General features: G+C 34.5%; 1 protein-coding gene across 1 annotated transcript; it reads right to left on the bottom strand.

Annotated features, from left to right (window-relative positions):
* Window positions 1-11,712: 11,712 nt before the first annotated feature.
* IAPP (islet amyloid polypeptide) lies at window positions 11,713-16,855 on the bottom strand. Its single transcript, XM_019630369.1, has 3 exons — window positions 16,767-16,855; window positions 16,356-16,447; window positions 11,713-12,008 (listed from the first exon to the last, which is right to left on the bottom strand). The coding sequence occupies exons 2-3, from the start codon at window positions 16,430-16,432 to the stop codon at window positions 11,819-11,821; spliced, it is 267 nt and encodes an 88-aa protein (XP_019485914.1). The 5' UTR covers window positions 16,433-16,447; window positions 16,767-16,855; the 3' UTR covers window positions 11,713-11,818.
* Window positions 16,856-19,562: the final 2,707 nt, after the last annotated feature.

The following is a 19,562-nucleotide window of genomic DNA, read 5'->3' as shown; positions in this document are numbered from 1 at the left end:
AATTAATTAATTAATTAATTAATTAATTAATTTTATTAAATTTATTGGGGTGATATTGGTTAGTAAAATTATATAGGTTTCAAGTGTACATTTATATATCATCTATATATTGCATTGTGTGTTCACCACCCAAAGTCAAATCTCCTTCCGTCACCATTTGTTTGACACTATGCACATTTCAAAAATAGGGCACAGAAAAAATTTATTAGGGGCCATGCTTGATTAATCAGTGATCGTTGAGAGAAGAGAACTTGTGCAATGGGGTGAAGGGAACACGTATAAGTTTGATGTTCAGAGGGATATAAGCAGGATGTGCAGCCTCTGAAGGAAGCTTCTGTACAGTACAACTCAGAGATATAACCATGATCTCAAAAGTTATTTCCAAGGGGGCCGGCCAAGTGGCTCAGTTGGTTAAAAGCTTGCTCAAGAGTGCGAGCTCTGAGCAACAGCGGTTCAATGCCCGGCTGGAGATGAGCTGCTGCTGAGCTGCCAGCAGGTGGCAGGATGGCTCAGCCAAAAAAAAAAAAAGAAGAAGAAATCAAAAGTTATTTCCAAAGACGAGGATGGTAATGGGTCACTGTTCACACATTAATTCATTCCAGTACTTCACATTGGTATCTGTTTAGCAATAAGTCCCAGTTTTTACCAGAACTCTGCTGACACTACCACAAACTGGCACTACTGCTTCCAGAAGCATTGTTCTAAATCAGGGATTCACAATTTTTTTCTGTTAAGGACTAAATATTACATACTTTAGTTTTGTGGGCTATGAGGTGCTGTGACAACTATTCAGACCTGCCATTGTAGCAACAAAAGCAGCCATAGATAGGGCGGCTGAGTGTCTCAGTTGGTTAAGAGCTCGCTCAAGAGTGTGAGCTCTGAGCAACAGGGTCGCTGGTTCGATCCCTGGCCCAGGCTGAGCTGTGGCTGAGCTGCCAACAGGTGGCAGGATGGCTCAGATTAAAAAAAAAAAAGCAGCCACAGATAAAAATTTAAATGACTGAGTATGGCTGTGTTTCAATAAAACTTTAATTACAAAAATAGAAGGCAAGTCAGATGGGGCCCCAAAACAGAGTTTGTGGAACCCTGTTCTATACTATCCATCCAATAATCAGTCTTTTATCTCATAGTGGGGGGATGTCAATACAACATGCTTGTTAGCATGGTAAGATGGTATTTATGCCAGACCTTAGGGTTATGTTATCCCCCAACAGTTGCCACATCTTCTAATGTGAAAAGAAACAGAACACTATGATCCAGACGATAGAATCTTTACAATGGAATAATTATTATCTTTACAGTCCAAATTTGAGATGAGGATTGGAGAGAAAGCAAACAGTAAAAAGAGTTTGAAGGAAGCTTCTCAGTTTTCTTTAGAGATCCAAGACTTATCAATGCTTTCAGAAACCAAGATGTCTTTCTGGGGGTGATCCTAAAACTCTCTACACCTTCACCATCTGTGTATTTATAAGTCTGAAACGGTTCGAAAACAAAAGTAAACTTTATACTACCAAGCATTCAGAAATTATTTTAGGATAGCTTTGGGGATCTTTGGACATATTTTTTTTCCCATCCAGTTTAGACTGGATAGCATGCATACTTTTTGCAGTTTGGCATTCTGTCTTGTATGCAACAAAAAAACAAACCCCACATTAAAAGGGTGACCAAAACAGCTTCATGGCCTGCTCCCCTGATTCATATGCCTGCCTAGAGCTTTAATTGGGCAACTTATAGGACCAGTATCTTCAACATGATATGGAGCACACTGGATTTTCATCTCACAGAGAAGGGACTGAAATATTTCTTTAGAAAACAATTTAAGGTCTCTGGCTCTGCCCAGCTCTCTCTCTTCATAGCAGCCAAATTGATTTTTTTTCAAAACACAAACTTGATTAAGTAATTTCCCTACTCACATCCTTTAATGGCTTACCACTCCCAATAGAAAACAATCTTAACTCCTTGCTGCGCATACAGCACTGTATGTGACCTGACCTCTGCCCAGCACCCCAGCTTTATTGTGTCCTCCTCAGAGTATAGTTCACCCTGTTCCAACTACTCCAACCTTGTCAATCTCCAAACTCGCCACAATTATTTTCTCCCACCCTACGGGATGTAGCTTCGTCTTGGGGCTTCTTAAGAGAAATGAAAAGTTAGAATTTCCATGTCCACTACGGATGAGTTGATAGGAGGGATCAGAACACCTCTTCCCCACAGTCTACCCCCCACTCCCAGCCCTCTTTTAAAGCAGTTCCCAGATTTTGTCCACAGGAAAGCAGGATGGGAGGACATTTTTGTGTCCATCCTTCTCCAAACTTAAACAGTTGGAAACAATGAAAGAAATCTCACCTGCAGAGGCTGAGGAGCAGTACAAGTAATATCTGAGAATTATTATCATGGGTAGAAAGAAGACATTTTAGAAAGAAGTCCTAACTGATTTGATTATTAAGTACTTATACATACACACACACACACACACACACACACACACACCCTTCACAGTTTTTAAAATATATTTATTAAATTGGTCTTCTAAAGGGGCAGGGGTCCCTCTTAATCTTATTATGTTGACTTTTTATGTTCTTCCCTTCCTTCAGTCAGAATGAACAAAACCTATGAGGTAGAGATCTAGACTGTTTTGCTTATTATTATATTCCTAGCCTGTAGAATAGCATTTGGCATGAGACAGGCACTCAGCAAAAATTTGTTGAATGGAAGAACAATAATTTCAGCAAATCCTTGGGGCAAGGGCTGTAATTATTCCATAGCTTAGATTAAAAACCTGAGGCTAATGAACTTGTCCAAGATCACAGCTAGTCAGTGGAGGATTTGAGCTCAGCGAGCACTTTAAGTATTCCGTACCATTAGTATCAAGTTTCCCCTTTTAAAATATCAATCAAAGCTCTCCTTTCCAGCCAATCCCATATTCTGCCTGGATATGACCACCTTAGTCCCTGACGTGGCCTCTAATTTTCCACTCATCCAATCTAGCTAGAAAGTTACTGGTAGAATAATTGGTACACACTGGTGTTGTCACGTCAGCCTACTGTACAAAAATGTTGGTCCTTCCCCCAAATGTTGCTGCCACCCTATAGAAATGAACGTTCCTGTGTACAGCAGTTCTGTGCTTCCAAGTTTATTTCTATTTGGTATCATCGTTTCTTAGCTTATCCAGCTACACAGAAAATGTAACTCAGGCTCAATTTTTAAGCATTTAGTTTACTGAGTGAATAAACTTGTAAGCAATTCTTTGACTTAAAAAAGACTTGCTAAAGTCTTCTTAATCGCAAAAGAAAAAATAACTGAGAAAACTGAGGCTGGGCAAGTTAAGTAACATAAACACATTAACTGAGTTTTTCTGTAGCCTTTTGGCATAATGTTATAGTACAAGCCACAGCCACTTAATGGTTAACTGTTCAAAAACAAAAAACAAAAAACCAGCAAGGAGGAGCTTCTGGTTCCAAGCGACTAATCTTTTCTATAACCTGATTTGTGCAACCCTCAGAGCCAAAGAAACTTTACTAAAGGATTAAATGTTATATAAACAAAGATCGCTTTATTTGCAGTTCTCTGGAGAACAAGAAGCTCCAGTTTACATGGGTGCAGACCTTTATTTATATTGGTTCCTCAATATATAATTTAAAAAAAAATCTGATGGTCTTACAGTATTGAAACAGCAGTGAGTGGAGATGATGGTGAATACTGAGGTAAAAGAAATTCATTTATTTGGGTTATTGTGGGTTGCATTTGGGTCATTTTTGCTTGGAAAAAATATAAGCTAAGTTTAAAACTCATTTACAAACATGAGAAAACCTTTAGGTTTTCTAATTAACTTGTCTATAATTTCCTGATAGTGACAATTCTTTGTAATGTAGGATAGTGTAAGAGGAATAATACTGGTTTTTCACAAACACAAAGAAAGATATGGGTATATACTTTGACTTTTTTTCAAATATGTAGTTACAAGTAGTTTGGAGTATTGGAAATGAGTCTAAATCAGAAAATGTTGTTTTCTTTCTACTTTGTCCATGGCCTGAAAACCCCTCTTTGTATATCCTGTTCCTCGAAGTCCATCATCCAAGTTTCTGATCAGGACCTATATGTTGTCCACATCCCTTCCTCCCCCTTCTGAAATCCTAGTGCACCACACACACACACACACACACACACACACACACACACACACACGCACGCACACCCACTGGAGTTTTTTTTCAAAACTCAAAAATGAAATTTCTTTTTAAAGGCCAAATAACACAAAATTGTCAAAAGAAAAAGTCAATTTGGTGCATATCTTTTTACATTTTTCTATGCTCATGTAAAATTATATAAAATATACATAATTATATGTTTTTATATACACATGCTCCTCACCCGGCTTTTATCCACATAAATGGGATCATCATTATATACATGATTTGACTTATTGCCGTGCTCATTTAACCATGTACTATGGTCCTTCCTCTAGGTCAGCACATGTATCTAAGTAATTCTTGGTCTACAGATCCGTAGAAAGGAATGTGTTCATTTCCATAGAATAGATTTCCAAAAGTGAAATTACAAAACAGAAAGTGTACTGCAGTTCACAAGCCCACCATTTCTCTATTCCATTGGCTATCATAAATCTTTTAAAATTTTGTTAATTTATTATATGAAAAAAATAAGTTTGCATTGTTTTGAATTGCATATCACTGGCCAATAATGAGTTAGTATCTTTTATATAAAAGACTTTTTATAAATCTTTTTGTCCATTTGTATTTCCTCTTTTCTGAACCCCACTTCACACCTATGTTTTTTTTATCATTTTTTTTACATTAGCGATATAAACCCCTGCCTCTTATACATATTTCAAGCATTTTCTCCATACCTTTTATTAACTTTATTTACAGTATTTTTCTTTTTACCTTTGTGTAATTTGTACTATGAAGTCAATTGTAATTTTTTTCCATTATAGTTTCTTGGTCTTTTGTCTTTTTGAAGTTTTTCCTGACCATAATAATATTTTCCTAATTTTTTTCAAATATTTTTATATTTTACATTAAAACCTTTAAACTATTGCTCTTTTTATTTTCAAACATAGCCCTGATTCCCTAGGGCTATCACTCTATTTTCCTTCCAGATGATGATCTAATTACTACATCAAGGTCATTTTTTAAGTAAGCTGTAGTTCCTCTGATGAACTATTATTGAAGTGTTTATTATATATTACATTTTCATTTATACTGGGTCTAGTTATGGTGATTTGTACCAATGAATTGTTTGCCTATTTTTTTTTGCTCACAACTTGCTGTTTTAATTAGATCAGTGTAACAGAAGGTTTTAGTAACGGCAGTATGGCAGGTGCCTACAATCTTTTTCAATTTCAGGGCAGGATGAGGTGTTCTTTCTCCTGACCTCAAGCCTAGCGAGTGTGACTTTAAATTTGCTCAGAGGGCTTTATATTTGTCCTCTGCAGTTTAGAGGACACAGAGGACTGGAGTCTGACTCCTGCTTAAGAAGTCTAAAAGAGACAAGGCAGTGTGTAGCTCTGCCTGCCAGGAGGCAGAAGGAAGAGAGGACTCTATTTTAAAAGTAGTGGCACCACAGTCAATGGTGGGTCAGCTGGAGCTTGTTTGGGGTTATCTTAGCTATGGACTGTTTGGATTATATGCAGCAGTGTTGAGACTTCAGTAAAAAGGGGCTAAAAGTGTATGCTGGATATCTAAATTTGAAGGAGAAATTGTGCATGACTAGTCAGATGAGGTGCATGGTGCATTTACCTTACCAAAGACGGTGGAGGTGAGAGATCGTGAATGCAAGGTGGGATCTCCAAAGACTCACAAAAGTGGCCATGAGAGTCAGTTTTAAATACCTGTCCTTGCCAAAAGAGGCAAGGGTGACATTTCTTGTTTCAACTCTGGAGGAGACAGAAGCTGCCTGTTCAGTTGTAGGGGAAGAGATGGGTATGTTGGGGTGGGGAAGGTTGGGAGAATCTGGGGAAGAAAATAGAGAAACAACCTGGACTCTCCCAACACCAGGCTTTAGATACGTTGTAGTGGAAGGAAAGAAGCTTTAATTTAAATAAAATTCTTTTTTTAAAATTAAAATTTATTGTGGTGACAATAGTTAGTAATATTACATAGGTCTCAAGTGTACAATTCTGTAATACATCATCTATATATCACTCTGACACCAGGCAGAGTCAGTTCTCCTTCCATCACCATATATTTAATCCCTTTTACCTTCATTTACTGCCTCCCTCTCCCCTTACCCTCAAAGTGAATTGGATATATGAATCCAGAACTGAATCTTTTAATGGGATTAAACATTATCAGAGGGTTTTTTTGTTTGTTTTTCTTTTGAAAGTCAACAGAAAGTAGCGAGACTTGTTTGAGATTCTGTTTAGTGTCAGGAAAGTATCTGGCCCCAGAAAATGAATTTGATAGGCAGCAAAGGGAGAAGAATAAGGCCATTTTCTGATATTCCCACATAAATCCTATTTGTTCAAGACATTTGCACTTGCAATCCATTTCTGATGTAAATATTGTTTGTGAGCAGAAGGGTGGATTATTTCAACTTTAATGTCTTTTTTCAATAACACATCCCTTTCAATAAACATGGTTCTTCTCAAAAAGATACCAGATTATAATTTTGCCTTCCTGCAACCCTTCTTTCATTTCAGTATACCATTGCTGGTTTTTCTACTTAAATATTTTCTACACATAAATATTGTGCCATTTAACCTGAAAACATCTTTTGAATCATGGGAATAGATTTAACTTTAGAAGCATGTCATCTGCTTAACAAACTCAGGGTCTGGAGGCTTTAATTAGAAATAAATGTTAAAGATTTAATCAAGGATCTTAGGGTTTGCAAAATGGAAACACAGCTAGGCAAAACCCAGAAGTGTTCCAAAGAAGAAAGAGAAATTAACAGTTCTTAGAGTAAAAAATGCATTATGAGAATTATCAGTCCTGCATTTGTAGACCTGGGATTCGTCCAGGACAGTTATCAGTCAGATGTCAAGTGGTCTGGATGATGAATGACTGGTGGTCTGGAAGATGGGTACCAGGAGATCTGGTCACGTCTGGTGTTCTGGATAATGGATGTTAGATGGATATCACATAGTCTGGATATGTGAGTCCTTTAGGGAGGAGTCAGAGGGTTACCTGGAGGTCTGGTGTAGGTCCAGGTTTTGACACACAATGAACTGATACATATCCAGGCATTGATGCAAGACTGGAAAGTTCAAAAGTTTAAGTTCCCAAGCAAGTTAGGATAAGAATAGAATTGCTTCCTCATGCCTCAACCTTAATAATGTTAATAATCAGCAGCTTGATTAAAGTGACTCCATTTTATATATTCCCTATCTTCACTCTTTCATCAAACCTATAGGAAGGGAATTGTTAAGGACAGTCAACACATCTGAATCAAATTTGCGCTACTCTATAAAGGGAGATTTTTTAAAAGTAGAATTTATCATTTATAAAAACGATGATAATTTCAGAATTTTATATGGCATTTTAACTCTTCAAAATAGCCATTTATTTCTTATAAGACAGGAAATAAAATTACATGTCCCATATTTGAAATAAGGATAGAAAGTAAAAAATGTATTAGGTGTTAACTTAATATAGCTACATAGAGGTGGAACAAGGACTAGATGAAGCTTAAGCTTAACAATTTTCAGTTATTTTGTTTAGCAATAAAGGCAACAGGAGCTATCAATTATTGAAATTCATAACATGTCAAGCTCTGTGACAGGCACTTTACATTATTTATCTCATTTTTTATTATATGCCATGCAGATAATTTATTTTTTTTAAGACCCAGAAAGAGAAGATTTAGATATCTCCTATTTGAATCTATTCTAGGAAGTTTAATGAGACCTACTAGAAAGAAAAGTGTGTAGGTGGTAATAATACCTAAGCTTTTCTGAGGCAAAATTCCAGATAAAAACATACAGTAAAAAGTAACTATAATAATTATAGTTTTTAGACATGTAAATAACATGTCCTGATGCCTTCCTGTATAATAAATGGAAAAACAATTTACCTCAGATTACTGGTCACAGTGACCAAGCTCATTTTTGGCGATAAAGCAGTGCATTATCCATTTTAGATGATTTGACTCTTAAATATACCAAAAGGAAAACATGTACTAGAGATGTGTGAGTTTCAAAAGATAATAAAGAGCCTCTGCACATTATGTCTTAAAAGAGCCACAATTTAAGCCTTCGTTAGATTGTTGAGTAGTGGTTTTTGTAATGACAAAGTACAAAATGTTCTTTTCTACACTCAAATATACTCTAGAAGACTAATCCTACATTTGCAGCCTTTTACCATTTTGTAGCTATTAGAATCTCCTAAACATCTTGATCTGTGGGTTTACTTTTTTCTTATTTTTTACTCAGAAGTCTGAGAATCAAGGTGGGGCCAAATGTGAAAGTAATCAAGTTATAATTTTTTAACACCTCATGCTTTGTTCAATGCTATATCCTACTATTTTAGTTAATAATAATCATAGCTAAAATTCACTAAGTGCTGTATTGCCAGGTAGTATTATATACTAAGTGTATTTTATGCATTATCTCTATCCTCATATTTCTGTAAATCAGATATTATTATTTTTTCATATGTAAATGAGGGAATTGAGGCTAAAAGAAGTTAAGAAATGGAATCAAAGTTTTGAAAAAGAGCCAGGATCCTAACAAAGTTCTGCCTGATTCTAAAAACCCCATCCTTTCTACTATACCGGTGGTCTTACTGTAGTCGCTTTCAGTGTCCTATCGATTTTTTTGTTCTTCTACATCACAATAGGAAATCTCTTAAATGCTTAATTTTACTTTAGAATTATTAAAGTTAACCACACTGAGACAATATCTCCTGGTATAGACAGATCCTAACTATGAACTCAAATTCAAATAGATTTCAGGAAACTGAGCTTGAGTTTCCTGGGACTCAAAGGGTTTGGTTCTGTTTCATGGCCTCTGCTCCTTTCCAGTGGCATTTCTGCAGTAGGGTTCTGGAAAAAGAGGGTTCCTAAGAATCCAATACAGTTTGAGGAAACCTGATGGAGCTTCTGAGAAGCAAATGATTTCCACTGTCTTGCTTGTTTCCCTGTGTTGTCCTGCCAGCCTTCTCTACCCTGTCGACCCAGGTTAACATTTAGGATCTTTATAACCAGAGTAGAATTGGTGCTTTAAATTCTGATGACGCCTCGCTATGTGCAGGAAAATGGTTCCAAATTTATGCAGGCCCCAAAGCCCAACCAGAGAAACTGTTAGCTTACCATGACTCCTTTATGCCTTTCCCCCTCTGTTCCTCCTTTTGCTTTTCCTTATAGCTGACCCTTCACCATTTTTTCTTATTTCCAGGTGCCTATTACATTCTCCTAGGGTTTTATTCTTACCTAGCTGTTAAATAACTTCAACGAGGGTTTTAATTGATAATGATAAGGATTTCCCCTTCAAGGGGGATTTGTCTTTGAATGAGAAACTCTTCAACTAAAAGGCCCTTAAAATACAAAAGGATGAATTTCAATATATACTAGAAAGTGATTGGGGTTAATGCTGGACAGGGGTTCTGCTCAAGACCTATTGTGTTGCTTGTTCAGATAATCCATCTTTCTGAAAGTGGAAGCACATATTCAATAAAGGGAAATGAATTATCACACACCGGAATCCTGTTTTATCACAATTATAGCCATGTGTGGGACCCCAGCCGCTTAGCCTTTATGTAAGCTCATAGTAATAATTTCAACATTTCTGTTATATAGGCCCCGTATTCACATGTTTATAGGATAACCAGGCCATTGTGCCTATGAAGATAAAGAGATTTTAAAATTTAAGTCTGCAATTTTTTGATAAAATTATTTTCCTTTTTATAACACTTGTCCATAATTTCAATTTTAAAAGTATTGAATTCATTAATATGTAGTTTGCTATATATGTGCTAACATTTGTGGTCCTTGAAGTTCTATCCTTTCAGAATTTTAGAATTTGTTCTCACTCTTCTTCTAATCTACTTACAACCCAGATAAACTCTACCAGATATGCTATTTCTGTATTGTCTGCTATTTCTTTCTTAGGATTTGTATGCCACTTCTCATTGATCATAACCTTTGTTCTAAATAACAAAAGAAATGTTCCCACAGGGAAGAGAAGTGGATTCTTTTTTACCTTTATCTTATATAGTTCCGTCAAAACTTTGTAACTGAAGAGATTGTGCAAGACAAGTGCCTTTGCATCATTGGTTATTGGAACAGAAAGGTATCTAGTGACATGAGTCCTATTTAGAATTTGGGTATTGTTTTCATTATTCTATTTCCTTTTTTGTTTCTTTGAATTTTTTCCACATTGTTTAGGGCCCACTTTTGTTGCCTACCTTTATCTTTGTTCTCCCTCTCTCTCTCTCTTCAAATCCTGTTTATTTACTATTAATAACAAAAGTACCCACTGTTTTGCCAGACCATTCCTTTGTGTACAGTTACCAGGCCTATAATATCTACCACTGATTAAACACCAAAGATGTGCCAGGTACTTTGCATATTTTATTCCTACTCTTTAATAAATTTAATAGAACTTTACAATTGTTATTTCTGTTTTACAAAGGGAGCTCAAGATGTCACACTATTAACTTTATTATACTGTATTAAATCTTTACTTTATATTAAAATTTACTCATTTATTTGTTTGTTACTCATAAAATACATTTATTTAAACAGTATTTATTAGCACCTGTTATGTGCAAGTAATGGGCTTACCTATTGTGGAGATTACAGAGATAGCTCAGACATCCTTGTCCTCAGGTACTTTTCAGGCTAGAATAGGACATAACACCTGTGCATGTATAACCAAAATACGAAGCAGAAGCCATCAACTTCCTCGAGGTAGTCTTGATACCTGAACCACTAAGATAATATGAAATACAAAAGTGAGCTCAGTAAACATTTGTTAAGTGACTGAGTGAATGTTTGAATAAACTGATATCAGATGAGTAATACAGATATCATAAAACATAGACATAAAACAGTCTATGTAAATTCAGAGGAGAGCTGGAAGGATCCTGAGAGGTTTCTTAGAGAATGTGGCATTTGAGAAGAATGTAGTATAGACTCCCAGAGGGTAAGGGGAAGATATTGCAAGGTGAGCAAATTGTATGGGCAAGGGTATGAAGGTGGGTGAGTGTGAGTATGAAATATATAGAAGGTTAATAGACAAGGGAAGCAGTAGCAATGCAGATGAAAATGTGCTCTGAAGTCGCATGGAAAGATCTTAACAGACTGGCTACTGGATGTGGGCCTATTCAATCAGCAGAGTTTTCACTTCACCACAGAAGAAAAAAATTTTAAAATATTTCAACTGAGTCAGGAGCAGGATTTAATTTATTTTTGTTTTTAAACAGACTTTATCTCATTTCAGAAATCTAATGCAGGAAGGGATTGTTTAACAAGGATACTTATTATTGCTGGTTTTCTAATTTTCAGAATCATAACTTGACTATTGGTTGTTTACAATTAACCAAGTTTCCAACTACCATTTTCTTCTTTGTTCTCAAACTCAGCTCATAAAAATATAGCAAAATAAATGGCTTTTTAAAATAAAAATCTATAGCAAGAACATTTCATTTTTTAAGACATTGCCTTTTTATTATGGGGTCTTAATTACTATTACATTTAAAACCATTTTAACATTACAATTTATAGGTACTGGCAACAAAACATGTGACACACAGACTCAACTATTCAGGCTTGAAATAAAAAAGACATTAAATTATACAGGAAATCACTAGAGTATTTATACATAAGCAGTAAAAACTGTAGCAGTATTATACATTGCCTTCTAAAGGGGTAAGTAATTCAATGGTTCTCTGTTTAAAACCTCAACTGTATTCCTCTTGCCATATGTATTGGGTCCCATATTGGTAGATGAGAGAGTGGCACCAAAATTGTTGCTGGTACAAACTAAAAACTTTGCCAGGAATTGTGTTGCACATGTGGCAGTGTTGCGTTTCCATGTTTCCACCTGAGGACTGGAAACATGAAACAAATAAGACCGGTTAAACTTAGATGCAGGATTGGATACAGCTATATGACACCATATATCTCATATTGATGACAACTAAAGGAATCATTTTCACAACAGTCACTTAGTGTTTTGATTTAGAATCATCAGGATGACTGACAGACTTTTTTTTGACACCTTGAAGATGCAGCAGAATCATTTTTTCACTAGGAGATCATGTAACAAACCTTCCATTATAGTCAATGTTAAATTTCATAGCATGATCCTTTCTTTGGAAATTCAGACTATATTCCAGATGATGATGATAATAATAATAATAATAATAATAATAATAATAATATGTGTTTGTCTTAAATTCTTCTAAATCTTGTTGATGGGGGATGGTAGAAGAGAATAAAGGGGGTCAAATATGTGGTGATGGAAGGAGAACTGACTTTGGGTGGTGAGCACACAATGTGATATATAGATGATGTATTATAGAATTGTGCTCTTGAAGCCTATGTAATTTTACTAACTATTTTCACCCCAGTAAATTTAATTAAAAAAATCTATTTTCTGATATATAAAAAAGATTTAGAATATAAAATATTTATGTAACCTGAAAAATGTGAAACTAAAAATATGTATCTTCATTTCTGACATCGTTATAATAAGAATTAAGCAGTATAGGTTTAATTTTTGTTAGTTCCCTGAGAGCATTAAATCAGGAGTATTATAGCATCTCAAGGGTAATTGCACTCTGACTAGTGTGGGAGTTCTATCACTCTTAGCATAAATATGTAAACATTACCATCTTCCTGCCATCTACTTGGTTCCTATGCTTTCAGTAATTTTAGAGATAAGAGTAAGTGAAATGTTAAAACCAAAAGATTTTTTATGTCAATGGTATTAATAGTCACCACATTCTTTCAACCATCTTGAACAATTGCATAATAATATCATAGGTAAGTTAGAAATAATTATCATTAAATAATTCATTTCAATGTTAATTTCTGTTTTTATTTACAGAATATATTTATATCAACTCTATATCTTTGTACCACCTTTTTGTTTCAATGTGCTTTCAAAATGGTATTGGAAATAGATACAGAATAATAGTATTGCTTTCTTTTTTGCTGATTATTAGGCAAGGTAGGGCAATGTTTTAATTTTCAGCACCAAATATATCAAAATATTGGTGAAACTTTGGTTAAGTGTAAAGTGGGAAAGAAACATAGGTGTGAGATTATGCCCAGAAGCCAGTGAATATACATAACCTGGGGCAAAACGCAATATGGATTTTATCTCTCTGTATCTACTTCATGTGGGGAACACTTCATTATCTGTATCTCTGTGTAGAAATAGCCTAAGAGTAAATATTTTAAAATCTGTGACACTTTAGGGGTTTTATTGTCATTTCCTTTCAAATATAGAAAATTCTTACAGAATCAAGTGAACTGGATATCTGTTGAGTATAAATGTATGCTGACAAACCAATTATTCAGGTAAAGGAAACCTACTTTGGGGCCTAATTACCTGGTCTATATATCAATATTATTTATACTATCTATTCAATTTTTGCACGTGTAGTAAGCATGGCCAATGTGTATTTCCAAAGAATGGTTTAATGCTTTCACGGATTGAGCCAGTAATTCATACATTGGACAAAGATTCTAAAAGTCAATTAATGTTTCCTGAAAAATACCAGGAATTGGAATTTGACCCACACAGTTCAAACTAATAAATTTAAATCAATAAAGAAAACTATGGGTCAGATTGGGAAGTTTCAAAGGGATATCTGTCCCAAGATATGATTGACAAATGCCTGGAGTGAGTGTGAAATACCCTATGTGCTAAAGGTCTGAGTGGTACTTTTATAATTCATCTGAAGGATTGTAAAAGGATTTAAAATTACTCTAACTAAACTGTTATCTTATTTGTGTTAGCTTGAAGAGCCATTATTCTACTTAAAATAAATATTATGATCTTTTATGTTGGATGATTTCATAGTTATGAAACTGCTTAGCTAGAAGGGCCATCATTCTACTTAAAAGAAATATTAAGAGCTTTTATGTTGGTTGATTTCATAATTGTGAAACTGCTTTCTCAAGCAAGACTTTTCATGTAAATATAGCAGTGCGTATGTGCAAAATTTTATTCAGATCTATCATTAATATGACAGAAGATGGCTGAAATGGTTAGCGAGGGGCATCACACCCCTACTTTCAGGTGCATTTCCCTATTGACTTTCCAGGCCGACAAGTCAAGCCTGCCCACCAGCTAGTAACAAACACTAGTTTAAAGCTACCGACCACTAACACACATGCACACATGCACTGCAATTCTTGACTTTAATAGAGTATAAGCGGTGATGACTATAGGCCAAAAACTATAACTCTTAAATTCTCTCTCTTTTAAAACAGCTCAGTTTCAAGAGCTTTTTAAAATGGGTCCTGCTTCCAGCTTTTAACATTCATCTGTGGAGATGTGTGAGTTCCTACAGGTAGCTCTTTTTTTTTTTTTCATGTTTTTTTGGGCGACAATTGTTAGTAAAGTTACCTAGGTTTCAGGTAGCTCTTAGTGACTATAGCTTAAAACTCATGGAGTTATACTATTAGCTACTCTCTGATTATCTACAAATGTATATCAACTTTATTTTTTTCAAAGGTGTTTAAAATTTGAGACATTTTCTACATAGGCTTTCTCAGTTTTTAATGAAATTCATAAAACATTACATGGTTGAACAGCTCAGGATGATAAATTCTCCATCCCCTTTAAAAAAATTACCAAATATACTGATTTCAGGAAACTCATAAAAATCAATTAGAAGAATGTTTTACAAGTATTTCTAATAACAATTTGACATAAGAGATTGTGCATCTAGCATAAAAATCATTTGATAATAAATAATGGTATGTACTATTCTAAGTTAAGTTGACCTCATAATAAACCAATATCCATAAAGACATGCTGAGTAAAGGCACTTAGCAAACACCTTTTATGAAAAATGTTTGTTCTTTCATTGAAAATGAAAGAACAGATCAAGATATAGACAGAAATACTAGTTAATACTGCTAATTTTCCTATCATCCTTCAATTGTTCTGCTAGTTTGCCAGACACTTCATGTCAGTTTTAAAGTTATTTTTATCCAGGAAAAAAACCAACAATTGAACATTACAGTCAATTCTGAGAAGAAGATCCTGTACATTAGATAAGCCCTGAAATGACAAAAAAAAGTCTCCTGATGATTCTTATTATTTATTGTGCACAGGTGCTGTAGAAATCTTTACATATTGCCACACGCCTCCACCTCAACAAACATACTCCGAGGGAAAATAGACAAGATGCTGATAATTCTGAGAAGAGTTCTAATATGACTTAAAGCAAACTGTTTGCAAAAGAAAACTTAGTTCTCCTTGGTCTTATAGAGTGTATAAATTCCATTCCACAAACCCATGTGGGGTCAAAACTGATTTAGGCACAAATAAATCCTCATTATATTATTTATGACACATGCATAAATTTGGACTTAAGAATCTTTTAAATAAATGGAGAATTACAGCTTCAGAGGCTTTCCACTAGAAGTTGTAATTACTGCTAACATTTTCATCTGACTTAGTTTTTAGACTTCGTCCAAATGACCATTTAAATGACATAACACCTTTCAAAATAAGTCTTCCTCAGAAATCTTGATGCACATGCTATCGATTGAAAACATTTTCAGGAAGTGTTCACTTACATTTAGAGCAGCTCTAAAGTAACCTCATGAAAAATAATATTTTTAATAATTCTGTTTTATTAACAGAACAGTTAACAAGTTAGAAAGAATCGCCTAAGAGTAAATGGCTTTGTAACTAGTTCTTCTAAATTCAGCTTTTTAAAAATTTTAATTGCTTCCTGATTATTTCTATATATTTTAATTTCCAGAAGGTGATGTAAAAGTTTTAGATATTTCCAGAGCCCTCTGAGAAAAATAATCTATGAAAATATACCAAAAAATTCCACCTGATATGAAATATATGCTTTAAGTTTTTCCAATTTGTTTAAGAATCAGGTTAATATAATAAAAATCTTTTGGTTTTTCCTGCTTCCTGCTCTGCCTTTGCTGCTTTAAGTTCCAACAGCATATTTCTTGACAAAACTAGAACTATCCATTTTTGTCTGTCAGAAGTTCTATCAGAGACATTTATTGGCCACTGGCATTATTCTTTAAAAGAACATAGAATTCAAGGAACAGTAAGACAGCTTAATGTACTGTTCTTAAGGATGATTTAGTCAGAACTCTAAAGGCCCAAGGGTTGTTATTTAGGTAGCAATATTTAATTGTAATTTCCCCATACTTTACACAAAAAACAAGATTTTAAAGTTACTAACGTTTCAACAGGTGTAGCTTTCAGATGGCTTGATGCAACAGAGAGCTTGAGAACTACTGACAGCTTCAAAGTGCACATTGTTTCTCAAATTTTCTGAAAAAGATAATTCAGCACTGAAGTCAAGATATTTCTTTCAGTCTGATGAAAGGAATTTTAAAGTAGAGCCTACTTTAAAAATCTTTTTAAAAAACATAACCTCCAAGAATCATCATTTTATTGATATGGTCCCATATATTGTTCACACAATTTTCAGAATTTTCACTTTCCCAACTTCCTTCTCTACACAATCTGAAAAATTGATATTATGGTACATTTTACCTTTAGTCTTTCTCTGAAATAAGCCATATATTTAATCTCAAGTCTGCTCTTCCCTAAATAAGTAATACTTTCCCAGAAACAGGAAATTCTTTACCTTTTAATGTTTCCATGTCCGCAATATAAGAAAATGCTTTTGATAGCAAGAAAGCTTCATGAAGAACCCCAAGCCAGCATCCCCTGGAGTATTTACCCCCAACTTGCCAACCAGTAATCCAGTTTTTACATACCCTTTCCAGCTTTCCCAGCTCTGACATCAGGCAGCTCAGAAAGAGACTGTCATTATTTCCAACCCTATATATAGAAACTGACTCTTAGACACAGTGGGTCGTTATTACATTAACACATTGGTGAGTATTAATACAGACTGTTTCTGTATAGTTAAGGGTGTGTCACACTGAGTAGAAGTTTAAATTTGCCATCTTTGTGAAATAGCAGAGTGGGTTTCCGAGGATTAAATAGTATATTCTAGTAAGGAATTGATGAAAAGAAGTGATTAAAAATAAAAACAAATGTATTTACATACAAGGCGTGAAACCGGGACATTGAAGGTCTAGTTAAATCTCAATAGCCCAATGGTTTAATTCCATAATCATTTAGTAGAAGACTGAGATAGAAGGGCATGTGCATAAAAAAGGACACCAAAGAGAGTCAAAAGCCATTTATAATGAAGAGAGGGAGGGAGGCTTAAAGGCATCAAAACAATAATTTTCAATTCACAAATTCATTTGTCAGCATTTAAATAGAGATAGACACATAGCTAGCTACACAACTTCACTCAAGCACCTTTTCACTGACTTTTTCCATTATTACATAGAAACATCACATTATTTTGAAGGAACAGATTTATTTTTTGTTTTCTCCAACTTGTTCTTTTTCTTGTATTTCTAGCTTTATTTAAGTTAATATTCTCAATTATGACAGCTTAGCAACTAAAACAAATTCCAACTGTCAGCGAAAATGTGCGTCTGTGTAATCTAAAAAAAATAATGGAAGTTCTCTAGTAAGAAAATTTAGTTCACTGATTTCATATACTTCTGTAAAGCTTAGTAATATCATTTGATGGGTGTTTATTATAATAGATATTTCAGGAGGGAGGAAAGAAACTTTTAAAAAATTCTGTTCTAATTATTCAATGATTCTGCAATTATAATATTTCTGTGAAATTAACTGATAATTTCCATGAAAATAACGGAAAGAAAAGAGAATATAAAGTAAAATCAAACAATTTGGGTAAAAATAATAATTTCCTGTAAGAAGATAATTAACATATTTAACAAAGTGTAAAAAATGATTTAGAAATAATACAGAAGCTCAGAGAAATTAAATAACTTGTCCATGTCACACATCTAGTTCATGTTGAATGAATCCTGGCTAAAGCTTAGCTTTTCTGATACTTGGTTTTGGTGTTTATTTAGACCAAAATGCCTGCTTCTTTTTTTTTTTCTTTTTAACACTATATTTATTTATTTATTCTGAAATTCAATATTGTTTTATATTAGTTTCAAATGTACAGCATAGTGGTTAGACATTTATATAATTTAAGAAGTGATCCCCCTGACTAGTCTAGCGCCCATCTGGCACTATATAGTTATTACCATATTATTGACTGTATTCTCTATGCTTTACTTTACATTCCCATGACTATTTTGTAACTTCCAGTTTGTACTTTATCCCTTCACCTTTTCCACCCAACCCTCAATCCCCCTCCCATCTATCACTCAGATAAATCTAGTATTCATCTGACACCATACATAGTTATTACAATATTATTGACTATATTCCTTATGCTGTACCCTGCATCCCATGACTACTGTGTAACAACAAATTTGTACTTCTTACACAAACCTCCAACCCCCTCCCATCTGGCAAACATCAAAATGTTCTCAGTATCTATAAGTTTGTTTCTGTTTTGTTTATTTTCTCCTTTAGATTCCACATGAAAGCAAAATTATATTGGATCTATCTTTCTCAGTCTGACACTCCATTCAGCACAGTACCATCCATGTCAACCCATGGCTGCCACAGGTGGCAAGAACCCATTCCCATCCATGGCCGAGCAATATTCCATTTTATATCTATACCATCTACTCTTTATTCATTCATCCATCGACAGACACCCATGCTGCCTCCACTTCTTGGCCACTATAAACAATGCTGCAATGAACATATGAATACACACAATCCCCTTAAAGTAGTGTTTTGGGTTTCTTCAGATAAATACCCAGAAGTGGGATTACTAGGTTGTACTTTGTATCTTGTTATTGCCTTTGTTTTAAAGTTTGCTTTGTCTGATATAAGTATTGCTGCTCTTGCTTTTGTTTGTTTGTTTGTTTTCATTTTAATGAAATATATTTTTCTATCCCTTTACTTTCAGTCTGTCTATGTCTTTTGATCTGAAGTGAGTCTCTTGTAGGCAGCATATGTAAAGGCCTTGTTTTCTTTTCCATTCAGCCACCTTAACTTTTGATTGGAGCACTTAATCCATTTACATTGAAAGTAATTGTTGATAGATATATAATTGCCATTTTATTATTCATATTATTGTTTTTTTTGTTTTCTTTTCATTATAAAGAAGTTTTTCTAAGACTCCTTGTAATATTGGTTTGGTGGTGATGAACTCCTTTCGCTTTTTCTTGTCTGGGAAGCTTTTTATCCATCCTTCAATTCTAAATGGTAGTTTTGCTGGGTAGAGTAATCTGTGTTGTAGGTCCTTGCTTTTCATAACTTTGAATATTTCATGCCAATCTCTTGTGGTCTGCAAAGTTTCTGTTGGGAAACCATCTGACAGTCTTATGGGAACTCCCTTGTAGATAACTAACTGCTTTCCTCTTGCTGCTTTTAAGATTCTCTCTTTGTCTTTAACCTTTGGCATTTTATTTTATTTTATTTT

Source organism: Hipposideros armiger, unplaced genomic scaffold, assembly GCF_001890085.2.
Source record: "Hipposideros armiger isolate ML-2016 unplaced genomic scaffold, ASM189008v1 scaffold_904, whole genome shotgun sequence".
NCBI lineage: Eukaryota > Metazoa > Chordata > Mammalia > Chiroptera > Hipposideridae > Hipposideros > Hipposideros armiger.
This window is presented reverse-complemented; position numbering and strand designations above follow the sequence as displayed.